This window comes from Hevea brasiliensis, chromosome 2 (genome assembly GCF_030052815.1).
Source record: "Hevea brasiliensis isolate MT/VB/25A 57/8 chromosome 2, ASM3005281v1, whole genome shotgun sequence".
In the NCBI taxonomy this organism is placed as follows: Eukaryota; Viridiplantae; Streptophyta; class Magnoliopsida; order Malpighiales; family Euphorbiaceae; genus Hevea; species Hevea brasiliensis.
Window position 1 is genome coordinate 17225860 of NC_079494.1, and position 20073 is coordinate 17245932.

At 28.5% G+C, this 20073-nt stretch overlaps 1 protein-coding gene across 1 annotated transcript; it reads left to right on the forward strand.

Annotated features, from left to right (window-relative positions):
• The first annotated feature begins 3296 nt into the window (after nt 1–3296).
• On the forward strand, nt 3297–4178 carry LOC131177899 (uncharacterized). The gene is made up of 2 exons (XM_058143069.1): nt 3297–3689; nt 3861–4178. The coding sequence occupies exons 1-2, from the start codon at nt 3297–3299 to the stop codon at nt 4176–4178; spliced, it is 711 nt and encodes a 236-aa protein (XP_057999052.1).
• The last annotated feature ends 15895 nt before the right edge of the window (nt 4179–20073 follow it).

Sequence of the window (20073 nt, forward strand, 5' to 3'; positions counted from 1 at the left end):
TTAATTTATTAAAATTTCATTAATATTTAATTCTTTATGTTAGACATAACTAAATCATTTTAATCTATCATCTCTTATTTTTTTTACAAGATATATATTACATGCATTCAATGACGAATATACTTATTCTAAAACTTCTTTATTATTATGTTATCAAACATTTATCTTAATTAATATTCACATTTTTGACAATTAATTACTAATTATCGATAATTGATCAAGCAATTGAGTCAAATATATATGTTTTAATTTAATTTGTAATTAAATCTACTTTTTAATCTGTAATCTGATTTTTTTAACATACTAAAGATAAACTAATCTGAATTTTCTTAAAAGAATTTCTCATTACGAATAGGAACAGAAAATTATATACCCTTTAATGATTTTTTATTTTTTTTCCAAGCATGATTTGGGCAATTGGAACAGAAGCAACAAAATTTCCACAAGTAGAGTGAGTGTGCTGCAACTTTCAAGTTCTTGCTCGTCTTGTTTTGTTGTGATAACGAAAGTATCTGATATTTTTGAACAAGGAAGCCAAGCATGTGATAGAGAAAACCAAAACATGTAATCAATAATGAATGTGACGTTTCTGACTTTTAAACCCCAATTATATTTTCAGTTTTCACGTCTCTTTCTCAATCCCCATTTCAACAAGCATTGCACACGGGTTACCTTTTTTTTTTTTAAATATATATTATCATATTACTCATGATAGCTACCTTCTAAGATTTCAATTATTTTCTTTCCTATTTAATAAAAAATTTCCATCGAGGCTTTAATTCAAGAAAGTAGTATCCTTATGATCTTTCCCTTTCGTTCTGCATTGAATTTTCCAAATATTTTGTTTCATCTTCTTAGATGCCAAACATTTTTATGGCGTTTTGATCGTATTTTTGTTGCCATACGGCTAGCTATATTTATGGAGAAATTTTTATTTCAATTTATTATCATTGACTTAAAATGTAATATATGATAACAATATATAGATATTGGGGATATTTTAGATGAAGGGCACGTGTATAAGGTGTATAGTATGAAAATGGGATGATACAGGTATTCAAGGGTTATACAACTACTTTTGAGTATTTTGATGAAGTGAAAGGAAGATTATGATGCCTTCTACTTGCAAGATAGCAAAGGGTTAGAGGCCAAGGGGGTGTTCCCACTTAGCACTTCGATGGCTAAATTAGTAATTATAAAATAACAAAAAACAATAGAAGGTAAAAAAAAAAAAAAGGTGTTGTAAGAATGTTTTATTTAAGATAATAAATGCCTGTATAACTATGAGAAGGCCAATAATAAAAACAAGGACTTGACTAGGTGTATAAAAAAATATTTACAAAAATTATACAAATGAGATAAAATATCCTTTTTACCCTTAAACCATTTAGGCTCTAAATTTATTTATTTTCCCTCTAAAATCTTTTCGCTCCAAAATCCAACCAATCATTGCCTTCCTTTTTTTTTTTTTTTTTATCAATTAGCTTTCATCGATGTTTCAACCAATCACATTGTACCAAATCTTCAACTAATCACATTGCACCAAACCTTTAATCAATCAATAGGTTTCACCAATCTCTTAACCAATAATATTCCATCAAAAATTCAACCAATCATGTCTAACCCTTCTAAAAATTGAACCAATCATAGTCTTTTCCATTTTTTTTCATCCAAATCATATTTTCATCTCTTAGAAAAAAAAATATTTCCTTCATCTATGGTTTAAGGTAGAATGAAAATTATCAATCTTCTTCACTCTAATAAACATACCAATACCGTTCAAGATTTTGTGTTGTAGTGGGTGAATCTTATAGTATTGATTAAGGGTAATGAAGGTTGAAAATGAGAGAAGACGGAGAGAGTTGTATGATACATTAGTGATTAGAGATGATGATAGCTTGTTCGATGAAAACTCTCTTAGCGATGAACCTTCCAAAGGCGCCAATGGCACACCTTCCCATGGTCATGAGGAAGGGCCGGTTGAAGAATCTCAGTCAGACAACGATGGTCAATGTTCAAATGTTCATGAGGATGAAATTTCTTACAATGTGGAGGAAGATCCAAAAACTGGGATGCATTTTCCAACCATGGATGATTTGGTTAATTTCTATAAGCATCATGCCAGATTGAAAGGATTTTCAATTGTGATAAGATCATCTTCTAAAGGCAACAGTTCAGTTCCTAAATATGTGCTAATCACCTGTGACAAGGGAAGTAAACCACATGGTGGTAAATCAACCAAAAGGGTGAATTGTCCAGCGAGAATAAATGCTTCTTTGAAAGAAAATGGCTTATGGGTTGTTAGACGAGTCGTAATTGACGATATCGACCAATTAGATCCATCTATATCGAGGTTTATGACTCATCACAGAGGTTTATCTAATGTTGTGAAAAGATCATTAGAGGCCAATGATATAACTGGAATAAGGCCTTCTAAGAGCATTAAATTGCTAGAAGTACAATTTGGTGGTCCAGAAAAGATGGGATGTTTGCCTAAAGACTGCATAAATTTTATTAATAGTAGGAGAAGGTTACAACTAGATGATGGAGATGCTGAGTCCATTCGAAAGCTCTTTTGCAGATTATAAGTAATAGAAAGTAGTTTCTTCTATGCGATCGATGTTGATTGGGAATGCAGGCTTAGAAACATGTTATGGATTCATCCACGAGGTAGAGCTGCAAGTGAGGAATTCCATGATGTTATATGCTTTGACACAACTTACCTTGTGAATTGATACCGGATGCCTTTTGCAATATTTGTTAGTGTTAATCACCATGGCCAATCTATTCTGTTAGGTTGTGCTTTATTGTCCCACGAGCATGTAGAGACTTTTAAGTGGGTGTTCTCAACTTGGCTTTCAGCAATGGTAGACATTCATCCCCATGTGATTCTCACTGATCAATGCGAAAGCATTAGGGCTGCTATCAGGGAAGTCATGCCTGAAACAAGACACAGATTCTACTTATGGCATATAGTTAGCAAAGTGTCAGAGAAGTTTAAGGGTGTGGAAGATTTTACAAAAGCAACCAATGAGTTTAAGGCTTTAATATTTGATAGTTTGACGATTGAGATGTTTGAAACAAATTGGAATGATTTCTTGACCAACTATGGACTAGAAAATAATGAATGGTTGATGAAACTTTATTTTAAAAGGAAGAATTGGGTACCCGTCTATCTCAAACACATGTTCTGGGCTGGAATGATTTCTACTCAAAGAAGCGAGGGCATGCATGCTTACTTTAATGGTTATGTTAACTCAAGAAGCACATTGAAGTAATTCGTCGAACAATATGAGATGGCCATACGTGGGAAGAATGAGAAGGAGTTGCTTTCAGAGTTCATATCGAAAAATAGGGTTGTTAACTGCATATCTCAGTTTGGATGGGAAAGACAATTTCAACATGCATTCACTCATGAAATGTTCAAGTTGATTCAAGAGCAGATTAAGCGCTTGTGGTACTGCGATGTGAATCCACCAAATGACGATGAAGAGAGCAATGAGCATGGCACGGAGAGATATAATATATTGGAGAGGTGCATAATCAATGATTGGTACCACATGGAGTTTGCCTACAGGGTTAAGCAAAAAGAAAATGGGCAATATTTCAGCTGCAATTGCAAAAAATTCGATTCAAGTAGAATACTTTGTTGCCACATCTTGAAAGTGATAGTTGCAAAAGGCATCGAGGTAATAAATGAAAGATATTTATTTAGGAGGTGGAGAAAAGATGTGCATCATCCATATATTAAAAGGTTTTTTCCTGGAGGTTATCCAATGATGACAGAGGAATACAAGAAATACCATTAACTTGAGGGAGATTTTGCACAAATAACTGACATTGTTATTGCCAATACACAGAAGATGGAGTATGTTAAGAGGCAACTTCGAGCTTTGCAAGTGAATTTATCAGAATGGAATGATGGATTATTAGCTTCTGCAATAGGCTCAGAAAATGTTAGCATTGCAAATTCAGATAGTTCAGTTGCTGTTTTGAATCCAAATGAGGCTCGTAGCCGCGGAAGGCCACGAAGCAATCGATTCCAATCAAGACATGAATTGAATGGAGGAAGCAACCGTAGCAAAACTAGAGGTAGGAGAGGTCGACGTGGATGCGGCACACGTGTAGCTGGTGGAGGGCGAACCACAAACTTCGTCATACAAAATAATATAGATTAGGTTATAATAATATAATTTCGCTGTTAATTATAATTGGATAGATAATTAGTTATTTTTTATTTTTTTTTATAGGCAGTTCATTAATAAAAAAAATTAATTTTTCACATTTTGTTTGTTTGAAAGGAAAAAGCACGTGATCATCGTGGTACCTCAATAAATCATAGTGGAGATGGAATCCTAATTGGCCAACATCAAAGTCTTGCACACATTGGCAGCGATTTTAGTTTTAAAAATCTGAATTTGACCTTATAGGGCTGATGATTTCCAAAATTGGATTTGATTTTAGTGTACCATTTTTTTTTTCTTGTTGTGAATCCTAAATAATAAAACTTTTAATCCATTTCTAGCTATCTTATATATTGCACTGTTTAATTGACATATGATAGTTTCAGTTCTCAGCTCTTTTAATTTTCTTACATCCATAATGTGATTAAAGAATGAATTACATCACAGTGCATCTATCTATAATAGCTAACTAATTGCTCATCCATGTGCATAATTGCAACAACATAATTGTAGACCAATTCTTATTTAATTCTTACCCATTACTACAGATGTTACATTAGCTAGCTAAACATATGCGGAAGCACATACAATATACTCAAATTGCACCATCACACTTATTAAAGCTACAACGTATCAATACCCTTCCATATATTTGGTTTTTTTAAAAAAAAAATTATACACAATAATCTCCACCCAATGGCCTATAAATAGGTATAAATTTCCTCTATTATTTGCTCATCAAAGATTGAAAGTGATTATCATTCCTTGGTAATGGAAAGAACACCTCAGAAAAAATTGAACTTTTCAAGCTCTCTCCCTGCATCTCCAGCTACTTTGGAGTCAATGTACTCCCATGAGAATGAGAAGCTTGTGAAGATAAAAAGTGAAGTTAAGGAGCTATTTATGAGGTTGATTAAGGCAGCAGATATAGAGTATGTTCGTTCTATCTTGCTTGATGGGACACCCTTGCTCACGCTGCATGATATGTTTATGGAATCATTTGATTTCGACAAGGAAAAAGAGAGTTCAAAAAACACAATTTTCATTATTTCAAATTCTGAGGAAACTTCCAAGAATTGATGATACTACAATGGAACGTAGTGATATTGCTACTTTTTATTATCTTACAACTTTTTATTATTTTTTCATGTCGCTCTATGCTTATTTAGTTTTCATAATGTAACCTTCTATTTTGGTTACTTAATGGAAGTTATCATTTTTAAGATTTAGCATTTTCCATCTATTTTTTTTATTTAAATGTTATTGTAGTTTTTTTTTCAATAAATCACATAATTGTTGAAAGAGTAATAAAAATACAAAAAAATAAATTAAAATTATGATAGAGGGAATGAAAAAAAAAAGTAAAAATAAAAATCACATACCATATTGAATAAGTGAGTGAGAACCAGTTATTTTGCATGTAATCTTGTTTGGATGTGTGTGAATTTACTTAGCCATATTCTTATATTAATTCATTTTAAAACATAAAAGACCCTTTAGTTCTTGACCTAAAACCGCCACATAACAGCATTAGGTAATTTCCATACCTTTAGTTCTTGACCGTAAAGCGCCTAAACATTGAAAAACTTTGTGGTTCTCATGCTGAAACAACTGCAATACGTTGGACACTGCCATACCTTTGGTTCTCATCTAAGCATCAAATCTCCATTCAGTTCTCACATTAGGTATGTCCTACTCTCTCTCTCTCTCTCTCTCTCTCTATATATATACATATATATATATATATATATATATATATATATATATATATATATATATTGTTGTGAAATGCATTAGGGTATTTCTCACTGGCCGACATTGTGATTGAAGGAAAAACAAATTATTTTTGTGCTTGGCCGTCATTCTTAGACACTTATTATTATCATTTGCAAGCAAGGTAAATATATATATATATATATATATATATTGTTGTGAAATGCATTAGGGTATTTCTCACTGGCCGACATTGTGATTGAAGGAAAAACAAATTATTTTTGTGCTTGGCCGTCATTCTTAGACACTTATTATTATCATTTGCAAGCAAGGTAAAATTCTTTGTTTTGATTGTAAACACCCATGCTTAATTTGGTTCTTTGATCTCCATTCTTTATTTAAGATGCTATAACAATTGTTAGGGTTAAGGAACCTAATAATTCTATTTTGACATGCCAAGACCTGCCATATAAAAATGTCATGTATTTAGTTTAGACACAAAATCAGGTTGAGTTAAGTTAATTTCGATGGATTCATATTTTTTGTCGGTTGGTTGCTAATTATCTAGCCTTTAGCCGATCAAAAGTTTCTAACCCTAAAGCCTATGTGCTGTCTGCCATCTCGCATCCTCCATAGATGACTCCCGTGGTCGATGCTCCACTCTAAATGCTTCCTTGGTCCCCAATGATGCCTCTAGATACCTAATATGAGCCAATAGCTTTATAGGTAATTTTCTCCTTTTTTTTTTCTCTTATTGTTTCTTTCCTTCTCTAATCTGTCAAACTTAGGAATATCCTTCCCTTTGGAGTTTAGTCAGTGCTCAGTTGAGTAATATTCTTGTCTCTTTTGTTTTTTTTTTTTGTTTTTGTTGTATTCATAAGGGATCTTGCATTTGAAGCGATTTGGGTCACTGATTTAGGTTTGCAATGATTTGGGTAGAGTGGCATAGTAATATTTAATTCCTTTTAAATTACTGAGATTGCAGTGATTTGGGATTTAGTTCAAGTTTTTTTATGCTATATAGTATGCATGTTTGTATTTGAATTGAAATTTCTTGTTAATTTACTTTCAACTTATATATTTTTTAGTAGCCATTGTAAAAGTTTGGAATAATCTTGATTTGGGAAATAAGATGAATATGTATTTGGAAAATAAATAAATAACCATGCTAACTTTGATGAAGTAGAATAGTCAAGAGTCTTTTTGACCTACTAATTATGACTTCTTTACTACTGTGCTATTCTTGGTTATGATTATGAAGCATCCAAGCTTGTAGCAATTTTGTTTGATACACCGTGGCTGATTTGTATCAGCTATTATGTTTGCTCCTATGATTAATCCATATGATTCATTGATGACTATAGCCAATTCTTTGCATTTTCTAATTCTGCTTATAAAGTAGAATTTGTTTTAAGAAGATCCATGCGCTTAGGTCAATAATATTTTAGTGTAGTGCATTTGCTAATTCTGTTTGTAATTGCATTTATTGTACTGGAGCATTTTTAACTAATACAAAAGGCAAAGTAGTGGAATATTATATGTATCTGCTTATTGAATTGCTGGTTACTTGATGTGGGGTCAAGTCTAAGAGTTTGCAAAGAGACTAGAGAGAGTAGCATTCTTGCCAAATGTTGATAATGGCTTAAATTTTCAGCATGCCTTTATCTTTGAGAATACTCATATTTATAATGCCTAAAAGTTATTTTATTTCATATCACCTTGTGTATGTATACTCATGTCATACATGTAAAGATGATTCTTTAAATGGCTATAATTTATAATGCTTAGAATACTCATATCAGACATGTGAAGATGATTCTTTGAGCAATTTGTGTCATTTCATATCACTTTATGAATGTTGACTGAGTATTATTCTTATTTACTCTAGTATTATTTTTTTGGTGTGGGCTTCCTTAAATTTGGATTTCAATTGTTAATGGATTCTTAGATGGGATTAAGTTAAGCATGTGGTAATTCATTATGCATGTTTATTTTGAATCTTTAGTTTCTTCATTATTAATTTGGTTAGCAGGATTTTTCAAGTGCAAATTTTAGCCAGTAGTATGTGTAATTATTCTATTATGCTTTCCTTTTTCCCTCTTTAATTTGCTTAGGTTAGTGAACTTCTCAAATTGTGCTTCTCATTGAACAAGAGGACTGTTAGTTGTTGTGGGAAAATTTTGTTCATCATTGTTGGTACAAAGGAAGAATGGCAGCTGTAAATGATAACAAAGACTCGTTCATGAACGAGGTTACTGATGATTGCCTCTCTAACTGGGTAATATTCTATGATATAACGATGTTTCTTTTTTTTTTTTATTAACAGATATTTCCCTTGTTTATTCCATTCGATAATTTTTTTCTAACCATGTCTCTTTTAATGTTATGTTAATACAGGAGCTACCAAATGATGTTCTTCAACATCTGAATGTGGTTTTGTTAGATACGATAGTGCTATATGTAGGAAGATCGTAGCCACACCAGTGGACTATTGGAATTGAAAGGGAAGAAAATGGAAGCAATGTACAATTCAAAGAGGGTAATTTAGTAGATGGAATTAACCATTATAGTCCACTGACCACTTCTCCTATTGATGCTGCTTATTTCAACAACATCAAATCTGATTCAATGAGCATGTTCCTGTTCAATAGTGATGGAGTGGAGATTTGTTACAGACCTCGTCTGGGTAAAGACTTTGTTTATGTCTCGTCAGATGACGAGTATGAAGGTAATTCAAATAGACTGATGTTCACTGTGCAAATGAATACTTGCGACTGGATGTACAAGTTGGTAAGTTATTAATTTTTTTTTCTTCCTTTCATAATCATGTAATTTGATTAAATATAATTTTAATTTTACTTGGCTAATTTAATTTGAAAATAACACTTGAGCAGAATATTCCACTATCCTTTGCAAAGGATAATTTAGGTACTGAACCAAAGGAAGTTGATCTTTAATGCCCAGTGAGCGAGACAAATTTCAAGGTGAAATATATGCCTAGGTTGGACAGCGAAGGTCGCTTGTACAAGGGCAGATTTGAAAAGTATGGGGGCAATTCCTTGGCCATCATGAAATGAAGAGAGGGGATAAAGTTTCTTTTCAGCTGGCTAACACTTCTGTTAATGAGATTGTGTTTACTACAACCATTATAAGGCAATAGATGATGATATCTCCATTGCCTTATATGGTTGATTATGCTATGTTATATATATATATATATATATATATATATATATATATATATATATATATATATATATATATATATATATATATATATATATATATATATATATATATATATATTGTGAACTTATATTTAACTATTGGGTTTGAATTGTGAACTTATCTTTAGGTGGTAGCTAAGATCCTAGCACTATATTATCATATTATTATTAAGTTATGGATATTATTATATGTGCTTGATATTTCAAACTCTTACAATGGATTGCTTCTTTATAATTAGTGTTAATATTATACAAGATAATTATATTTGCTTATATTTGCAGTGCCAAATTTGGCTATGATAATGCTATATAGCTTGCTTAAATTTTGTAAATATTATAATTTTATTTGCTCTGCACTTAATTTCTACTTAAAATTATCAAGCAATGTCTAATACTGCCAGGGTTGGAATACCTACTTTGACTTCTTGTATTATTCCTTTGCTGTCCAAGCCCTACATCACTTGTGTTGCTGTAATATCCATGAGGGGTGGGTGGTCAAATTTACGTTATACACGAAATTTGCATGTGCTGGTCACCATGTAAAATAGACAGCGAACTACACCCCTACGTTTTACTTTGATTTGCACTTAGTTTTTACTTGAAACTGCCAAACAATGACCAATACCATTAAGGCTAGTAATTTGTATATTTTTTCATATGCTGTGTTGGGCATGAAATATAAAATTGAATTGTTACTTTGTTCGCAACTCTTTGAATGATTTTCATCTAATTTCTATCCATGTATAGGCTTAATTTAATGGCAAATAAATCAAAGGAAATGGAAGAGAATATTTACTATTTCAATAATAACAAAATAAATACAAGGCTTAATAAAATTATAATATAAAACTATGGATTCTTTCTCCACAATAAAATTACCAATAATCCCATATTTTCCTCGAATTTAGATTAATTAAAACCAATCAAATTCACATGATATTATACATAATTCATGAAAAAAAATATGCTAATCAAACTGAACAATTGGATTTAGATATTAGTAGTCCTATTAAAACTCCAGCGAGGAAATAGATCTGAGCATTCTTATTTGTCTCTTCGTATTCTTATATGTCGATTTCTTCAACATTAAGCACTCGAGATGTGCCTTCACCTATCTTTTTATCGTTACAATATTGATCATAAGCATAAAGAGCTTCATTATAACTATTAAAAGACTTGTAAACACTTCCACTTATACCTAAAACAGCCGATGCACAATTTTGCCATGAAGAAAATACTCCGTGAGTTTTACCTTCAAAGACAACATAATATTTTCCATTTTTCTTTCCTCTTGTAAAAATCGAATCACCTCCCATTGTTACAGAGCTTGGAGTGTGTATGAGATGGAAAACATAAATTTGATTCGAAAATAACAAAAAAAAAGATTAAACCAAAAATAGATACATGAAGAAAATTAAATTGAAAATGCTTGAGGTTGGATTGTGGAGTCTCTTGCTTGAGAAGGGTTATGGAGTTAGAGGCTGAGATAGGTCATTATTGGTTAATGGGATAGTGGGCTCTGATAAGTTATAGTAATGGTAAGCTCTAATAGGCTAAAAGGATGGTGAGTTCTGATAGGTTATAGTAATGGTGAGCTCTAATAGGCTAAAAGGATGGTAGGTTCTAATAGGTTAATGGAATTGTGGGCTTTAATAGGTTAAATGGATGGTGAGATAGTCTCTAATTAGTTGAGTATTTGGTGAAAAATGATAGGTTAGAAAGTTTGTGATATTTAATTGGGTGACCAATAATAGAAGAGAGAGAAGTTGCAAATTTTGAAATTCAAATCTGAAAAATCCATAAAGGGTTAAATAGATATTGTACATCTAAAAAGTGTTATGAATTTACCAAATTACCCCTTTTTGTACGTTTTTGTACATCAAATTTTGTACACCAAGCATTTTTTAAAAAACAATACATGGAGGTATATGCTAAGTGGGGATGTCTCATTCAATTAGATCTTTGTTTAAAATCGAAGAATACCATACTCAAGGTAATGATGATTCTAACGCATTTGAAAGCGGCAATTATTTATAGTATAAGAGGATAGGTATGATTAGATAGGTAGTGGTATAGCAAACTTGATCACTCGAGGCTATAACCACTAGGTAGGAAGATCGAGTGGTTTGGGAATCGTTTCAAGAGGTAGTGGTTGGTTGGCCTCTGACGTATTATGCTTGTGATAAGACTAGTCTAATTAGAAGGCTACCCAACAATTATATTAGGACTCTTTTCTGAGCTGTACAGAAGACACGAGTGGTATGAGATGTTATATATATATATATATATATATATATATATATATATATATATATATATATAAAAGATTTATCATGTAAAATATTAAATAAAATTTATATATATTTATTTTTTAAATTTATTATAAACCATATCTAAGTAAATCCATGATTTGACTAATATTAGAGCATTGCCAAATGCCAATCAAAGCAACTGACCCACTGTCCATTCCCTCTTCATGCTATCGGATAAGAAATAAAGTGATTTTCTCTTATCTCATCTCCTAATATAGAGCATATATACATACTTAGAATACAAATTAAATGCAGCAATAGATATATTTGAATGGTAATTACGTATGTTGAGTATGAGAAATTCATGTTTAACTCTCCCTTTCTTACCTTTGTAATAATAATAATAATAATAATAAAAATACAAATTAAATAGCAAGTTTAACTGAATAAGAATTCAAAGCTAAATAAAAGCAAAAAATACGAGCAAAAATTGCTCTCTCTGAATGTGGAGCATAAAGGTCATGAATGCCCAGTGTGCTTTTAAGAAATGAAAAACTAATCTCTAGGTAAAGCCTTCATAAAAATTTCAATAACCCAATCCTTGGTGGAGAGAGGAAGAGGACGGATGAGACATTGCTCAAAGTTTTTTATGGAGAAGATTACAATTGGACCGTGCCAGGGCACGGTAATCAACGTTGGTAGAGGAACGAGACATGGTGGATTGTTTTTCACTCTTCCGAGGAAAGATTCAGAAACCTCAACTAGAACAGCTAGTCGTAGGGTAACTGGTCTAAACTCTATTCACATGGATTTAATAATATAATCGAATTTAAAATAAATTTAAAAATAACATTCATATTTAATTTTAATTATTTATATATTGAGTTTGAATATTATATATTATTTTTTATTTCGTGGCGTTTCTATCCGTTTATGTAAATGGGATTTATCATTTAATTAATAATAATTAAATTTCAAATGAATTTAAATAAATTTCTAACTTTTTTTTTTAATTTTATTCTCAATATTTGCAAAATTAAGTTTTGATCATAGCAAAAAAAATTTTTAATAAGAGAAGAAGTCTTAGATTTGACAATTGTATGTCTAGTGACAAGGATGGCTGTAGTTGAACAGGACCTATATGTGTTGTGGGTACAGTTTGACCACTTAGAAGCTTGACAAGTATACCAATATGACTATCAGATTTATTCAACAATTTATGACTATGGGTCACGTGATTGCTAGCCACAACCGGAGTCAATTACCAATGAATCACTCAGTTAAAATATATATATATATATTGCCTATGAATCATGAGATGAAAAGCACAAAAACAAGACATTGTAGCTGCAAAATTGACTAAAGGATGAGAGCTAGCGGGTGTAATACGAGCAAGAATTTGTTGGCCTTGTTCTGGAGTGAAGGTTTACTCTGTATTATAGCAAGTTCGAGGGTAATGTTTACCATCTCTTGGATTTTGATTGCCATTCTGTGACAATGAGACTCAAGAGTGACTAATTTGGCACCACTAGGATGGGCTCGTTGAGTAGATCGATTGGTAGAGTTCAATTTAAAAGCTATAATGGCAGATTCTAATAAATAGGCAATGAATCCACAAGAAGAATTTGGCCTTGTAATACTCTATAAGAATCATTCAAACCCATTAAAAATTAAAACATTTATTTAGTAAAATCGATATACATGTTAGATTTACGTGAGACTCATCACAATCAACAGCGACATTGTATTATTAGGTCGTTAAAGATCATTGAACCAGAGACACATTGAGGTTTGCTGCTGTTTTGGGTAAGGTAAATTCCCCACACCTTCTTCACAAAAATTTGGGCTGAGCATTTTAAAATTTTTGCTACATGGATGACAGAACATATCATTTAGGTTGGGTGGAGTCAATTTGGGCTGAGCTTGCTTAAGGTTCAGCCCAACCCAAGTTTCAATGAGGCTTCTGTTTTCTTTGTCAAATTCATTTTTGTTGAATTTGTTTCAATAATTGGGCCCAACAAATTGGCTTTATTTAAAAATATATTTAATTTTATTAGTATTTAAAGCACATTCATGCATCAAAATATTTATAATTATTTAAATAAAAATATTAATTTATTAATTTATAAATAAAAATATTGTTAATTTATAATGACTATATCATTAATTAAATTATATTTTAATGAAAAGTTATATCTTACACTTAATCTTATTATTTGTAAACAATATTGTTTTAATTATTAACTTAAATATAATAAAATAAAAAAATTATGCAACAAAATGTGAATGGATAATAAAATTATAAACTTGTATTCCATGAAAGTCAGCTCATGATTCTTTTGCTTAGAGGAAAATAAATTTAGTTTGTCTATATTTTAATTTTTCTTGAGTCTAAAGTTAATTTTTATTTTTTTATATATGAAGGTTGTATTAAATAGGTCATGAAAAATATTATTCATAAAATTAAAAATTAATAAAAAGGTTTTTATAAGAATTTTTCTAATTGACAACATATATCTATATCCATCTATACTATATATAAATGTAGAGGGGTCATTGACTTTATAAAAAATGCCCTTCATTTTTCAAATTAATTATAATTATATATTTATTACTTAAATTAATTTTAATATTTATATAAATTTAAAATTCATAATTTTAGAGTTCATATAAATTTAAAATTTATAGTTCTACTTATACTTAACTTCAATTTTATATAAATTTTATAAGAAGTAATTAATTAAAAAAAAAAATTAATAAGTTAAAAATAAAATACTAAAACCCTAAAATTTCAATTATTAAAAGATTAATGCACTTTTATTCGGTTAATTATTTTATTTCTAAATTATTATAGTATTAACTAAGATTTAAAATTTTAATGGTAATTATAGGAAATTAAAATTATAACAATTAAAATTTGAGTAATACTAGAATTTGTAACATTATAAGTAATATGAAACATTAAAGGTATTTATATCAGTTTCCATGTTCACTCTCTTGTCCATATATATTTATATATATATTTTAATATTAGTATATGCGAGTGTGGTGCAATGTTTATCTAGACAAATTCCTAATTGAAATTCCATTATGCATAGCCTAAAATAAAGGGAGAGCAATAGAAATTTTATAATTATTTTCTTCTTTAGTTTTGCCATAATCTAATTTCAGTTCTTTTTTAAATTATATTAATTAGATTCGTTAATTTATAAATTCATCATCTCATTAAATATTTATATCTTATGATTTTTTTAATCTAAATAGTTTTTTTATAATTTTATAAACACTATGTGACAATTTTTTTAATTTATATTTCTCTTTGTTTAGTAATTTTTTTTACTTATGTAATATAATAATTTTATAGTTTTCATCGATGATAATTTTATATTATTCTTCAAATTAGATTTTTTCTCTTTAAGAAATAAATAATATTTAATGATAATATGATATTACAATACAATATTATTCTTCAAATAGGATCATAAATTACTATTTTGTATAAAATACTAATATTGTTTGATAATATACGATTGTTCTAAAACACAATTATAATAAAATTATAAAGAAAATAGGACTATTAATTATTACACAATACCTAGAAGGCAAGAAAATTCTAAAACTTATAAAATGTTTTGAATACAATAAAAATACAATTCCATTAGGATTCTATTTTTTAATATTTAATTTATAATTATATTAATTAATATTTTTAAAAAGTATAAAATTATAAAGATATTTTTATTGAATGAAAAGTTCGTCTCTCATTCTTACTTTTATATATATATATATATATATATATATATATATATATATATATATATATATATATATATATATTAGCATTTGAAGTCCGTTCGTTGCACGTGCATCAAAATAATTTATAATATATAATTATTTTATTTATATATATATTAATCAAATATTAATTTAATTACTTAATTAAAATATTAAATTTTTTACAATAATTAATAATATAATTTAATTAGTACAATATAATATATAGATATTTGAAATGCTTTCATATCCATTATTTTATTGTTGTTAAATTTTTTTTTTCATATCTACAATAAAATTGTAAATAAATTTTTTTGAAATATGGTAATTTACTTTCTTTAACAATTATATTGTATTAGTATTAATTTAAATATTTTTACCTATTAATAATTTATTTAGTGTTAAACAATTAATAAGGATAAACTATCACTATTGATTACCTTTAATTCAATAATAAGTATTAAGATTTAATTCAATAATAAGTATTAAGATTGATAATTCATTATAAAAGAAAATTGTAGAAAACCTATCATACTCATTGAAAATTATGAAAACTTAAAATATAAAAGTTATGATCATAATAATTATAATAATATTTAAATAAATGTTTAAGAGTATATATATTAGTAGAAATTTATAAGAATTTTTTAAATTAAAAGTATTATTTCTACTTTAAAAGTTTATAGATTGATATTGTGATATAGATATATATTTGTTAGAGAAATACAAATACTAATTTTGATATATTTAATATAAATCTTTCAAAAAAAATAATTTATATTAAGAAGTGGCAAATCAGCTTATATTTCTTTTGTAAAAGAATCGTATAGTTTGTAAATATTATAAATATTTATTTTTTTAAATACATTTTCATACATAAATAAGATATTATATTATTAAGTAGTATAAAAGTTGAAACTTATATATTTTAGAAAAGTTTATATTTGCAAATTTTTTAAATTAGGTAAGTGAAAAATTTTATAAATTTTAATAGAAATAATTAATTTTGAAAACAAAATTAATATTATAATTATTTTAAAAATTAAAAATATTTTTATCCTTTTACAAATTCATCTTCCCATCCATACTTTTATAGATTGAAATAAAAAAAATTTAAATAAAATATTTAAATAATAAAATTTGAATTAAATTGAAAATTTTAATTTTATTTTAAAATTATCAGGACAATAATGATTTTTTTATTTGGATGATTTTTAGGTACTAATATTATTTCACTCAATAAAATACAATTTTCATTAATTAGCTAAAAAAAGTAGCCTTTTGTTTTATCTATGGTTATACTCTTTGTTGTAATCAATAATTTAAAAAAAAAATACAGAAGTAAAATAAAATTACAAATAAAAATAATTATAAAATAAAATATGCATATTCAAATATAAAAAAATTTAAATTTATAAATAGAATTTTAATTATAAATAAATTTGACATTTTAAGTAATTTATCCAGCTTTATATATATATATATATATATATATATATATATATATATATATATATATATATATATATATATATATTGTAATATATATATTGTAATACTCCCTACCCGGTTTACAGTGTAGTCGAGTAAGACGTGGCATACTCGGTGCCGGAACACCCTATCTTATCTTACTTTATTCTTTTAATAATTTGTTCTCGTTATATTTTAAAATAAATTATAGTCTAAGGAGAAATTGAGGGAGTTTTCCCTGTTTTATTACCATTTGACGTATTTCACTATTTACCTATTTAAAAATTTCAATAATAATTTTCAGTAATAATCTCATTCATACACATCATAATCATCTCAGTATTTCAAATATCATTTATGTATTCCATATTACATAATCATTCCCATACAAATCCATTCTTGCTTAATTTATGTATAAAAATTTTCAAACTTCATTAAGATACATGATTTACACACTAATTACATAAATTCATAATTTATATGATATACAAATTAATTACATATGAGAGAGCTAATTTATTAATTTACATCACATACATATTAATTACGATTCCATAATTTACATTTCAACATAATAACTAATTATAATGTACAAAATACATAATATGATTTATATGGGCCCTATCTACATGCATTGCTGAGGAGGTAACAATCTTGAACACTTTGTAGATTCAGACTCCAAAATCTCAGTCTAATGTCTACAAGACTTTATCTTCAGTACTTGCACGAGGAAATAATCTATCGCACTAAGCATTTCTGCTTAGTGGTGCGATAAAATAACAAAGAAATAATATATAAATAAAGATAGAAATAAATCATGATTTGGGTAATCAAGAATTAATTTAATTTCGTATAAAATTTCTAATGTTAACTATCTTTTATCCTAATTTGTTTATTCCTTATTGGAGGTGCTTAGTTCATAAATTTATAATAATTATACACAATATAAAAATAATCTAAAAATATTAAATTTATGCTTATATTATTATGTATGACACATTTGCAATGTTTATTTATGTTATAGTTCCTTTGCTAATCTTTTTATCACTTCCTCAATACTTTCTAGGTTGTCTTAGATCATTTCATAATAATTAAAATTCTTAGAGTTATTTCATAATAGATAAATTTTAATATTAATGTAATTCATTTCAGGTCTTTCAAATAAATAATTTCTTAGAGCTAATCTAATTTATTTCAAGTCTTTCTAACTCATTTATTTAATTTCTAATATTTTAATTTCTAATATTCTTAATTTATTTCATTGTCCAAGTAACCTATGACAAGTTGACTAAACTGGATAAGCGGGTCCCCGGGCACTGGACACCTTGGTGTCTTGGGCCGTCATACCATGGGACGTGAAATACGGAACGTCAACTACGTATGTAATCAATATAGCTAAAAAGCCATGGTAACTAATAATCGGGTATACAAGCCATGAATGCAGGCAAAAAGCCATAAATACAGACATAAAGCCTTACGCAGTACTACTCAAATAATCCCCTATTGGCATGCCAATCTATGACACATGTGTCTGGGCAATACATGGGCACAATAGTACCATTAAGTATTCTTATGTTTCATTATTTCATTATAAGTTCTATTTATATTTTATAGTATTTTAGTTCTAGTTATGATGGAAGCAAAATTTTCCAAATCATATTTCTACACAATTTATACATTCATTTTATCATCCATATTGATCATAATTTACATCAATTGTTTTTATATACCATTGTACTCAAACATTCTTCTTTTCTCTCATAATGAGAAACAAGTGTTTATAATTTACATTGTTCTCTCTCATTTTATTATGCAAGGTATTATTATTCTATTTACAATGGAGACATAAGTTCTAACGACTATTTTACTTCATTTAATACAATTAGCAATCCATTTATGTAAATCACACTTCATATTTTAAGTTATATTATTAAGGTATTATGTGTTCTATTTGTGATGGGAATACAACTCCCATCTACCTATCCACATGATTTTGGCGTAAGTCATTTAGGTTTTGGTTCTTTGGGTTTGATGTCATTGTGGTTACTATTCACATTACTATTCATGCAAATGTTGACTATTTCATAAATAATAGGTATAAAAATTCTAAACACATGATCCTACCACATTTTGGGTTCTAAATTTGTTAGCATTAATTACCAATTACAATTCAAAGCTTCCTAGAAGTATTTTCAAAATATCAAATTTTGTCTCCTAAGTTTACTGTTCCATTGGACTAATCTACAGTGGGATTTTGGCTAACTTTTCTTCATCACAGTTGTTCCTTAATGTCTCAACTTTATTTCTCTTTTTGAATCACTACATTTGGAGTTTTGCAGCTCAAGTTATGGTCAAATTACCATAACTGGTCGGATTGGTTTATGTCCAGAATTTCTGGACAACTTTGGTTCTAGCAGTTTTGGTGAGCTAAATTTGATTAGCAATTTTAATAGGTTATGGTCAGAACTGGGCTCCAAGTTCTTCATAGGAAATGTTCTCCTATGTCTAAGCTTTCCAATGGTTTAAAAATCAGGTCATTATGACATTCCTAGAGTGAGTTATGGCCATTTGAACATTTCCTGTTCATATGGTCATTTTCCTAGATTCTAGAATTTCACTTCCGGATTCCAGGCCCAATTCCAACCTCTTCCAGCCATTTCTAGGTCAAGTACCCTACATGAAAATTGTCGTATTATGTCTTAGATTTACTTTGCCATTGGTTTCACCTCAATTGAATTTACCTAGCTCAAGTTATAAGCAAATCAAGCTACTAGACTCAAGCTGTCCAAATTCTGTCTCAATACACAACATTGCTCCCATTCAATTGTTTGGTCGTCTCATCAACACATATCAACAATTGTGTGCCAAATTGACTAAATTTAGGCATAATTACATTAATTAGATCATAACAATTAAAATCCCCAATTTCAGCAAACCCTAAATCAACTTGCATAAACTTTAAATTCCAAGAGAATTTCTAGCACTAACCTTGTCTTCAAGCTCTCCTTAGCCTAAATCAACCTTCCATTCAACCAAATATTCACTCCCCCTTTTGGAACCCTCTTGGCTGAAATTTCCTCTTGCTCTAATTAAAATTCTTGTAGTTTCTTAGGAGCTTCCTTCAATTTAGGCTTTAGTTTAGGGTTAGCTAGGGATTTTTTAAGGAAATTTTAGTTAAACATAGGGTTTTCAAGCTTTAAGTAAGTGTGTCAATGGAGGAAAATTGAGAGAGAAGAGAGAGAGAGCAAGGTGCCAGCCAAATGAAGAAGACAATTCTGAATTTTGATCTCAATTATTGATTTATGTATTAATTAAATCTTATATGGCAAATTTGTAAATACATAGAATGGTAGTTTTGTAATTATTTTGAAGTTTATAATCATTAAAATTTTGACTTTTCAATAATTTTATTTAATTTTCATAATCTCAATTAATTAAATTAATCTAGCTTTA

Coding starts and splice junctions, on each gene's coding strand:
- LOC131177899 (XM_058143069.1), top strand. CDS start 3,297: ATGGCCATACGTGGGAAGAATGAGAAGGAGTTGCTTTCAGAGTTCATA. Junction 3,690..3,860: donor TAGTTGCAAAAGGCATCGAG/GTAATAAATGAA, acceptor GCCAATACACAG/AAGATGGAGTATGTTAAGAG.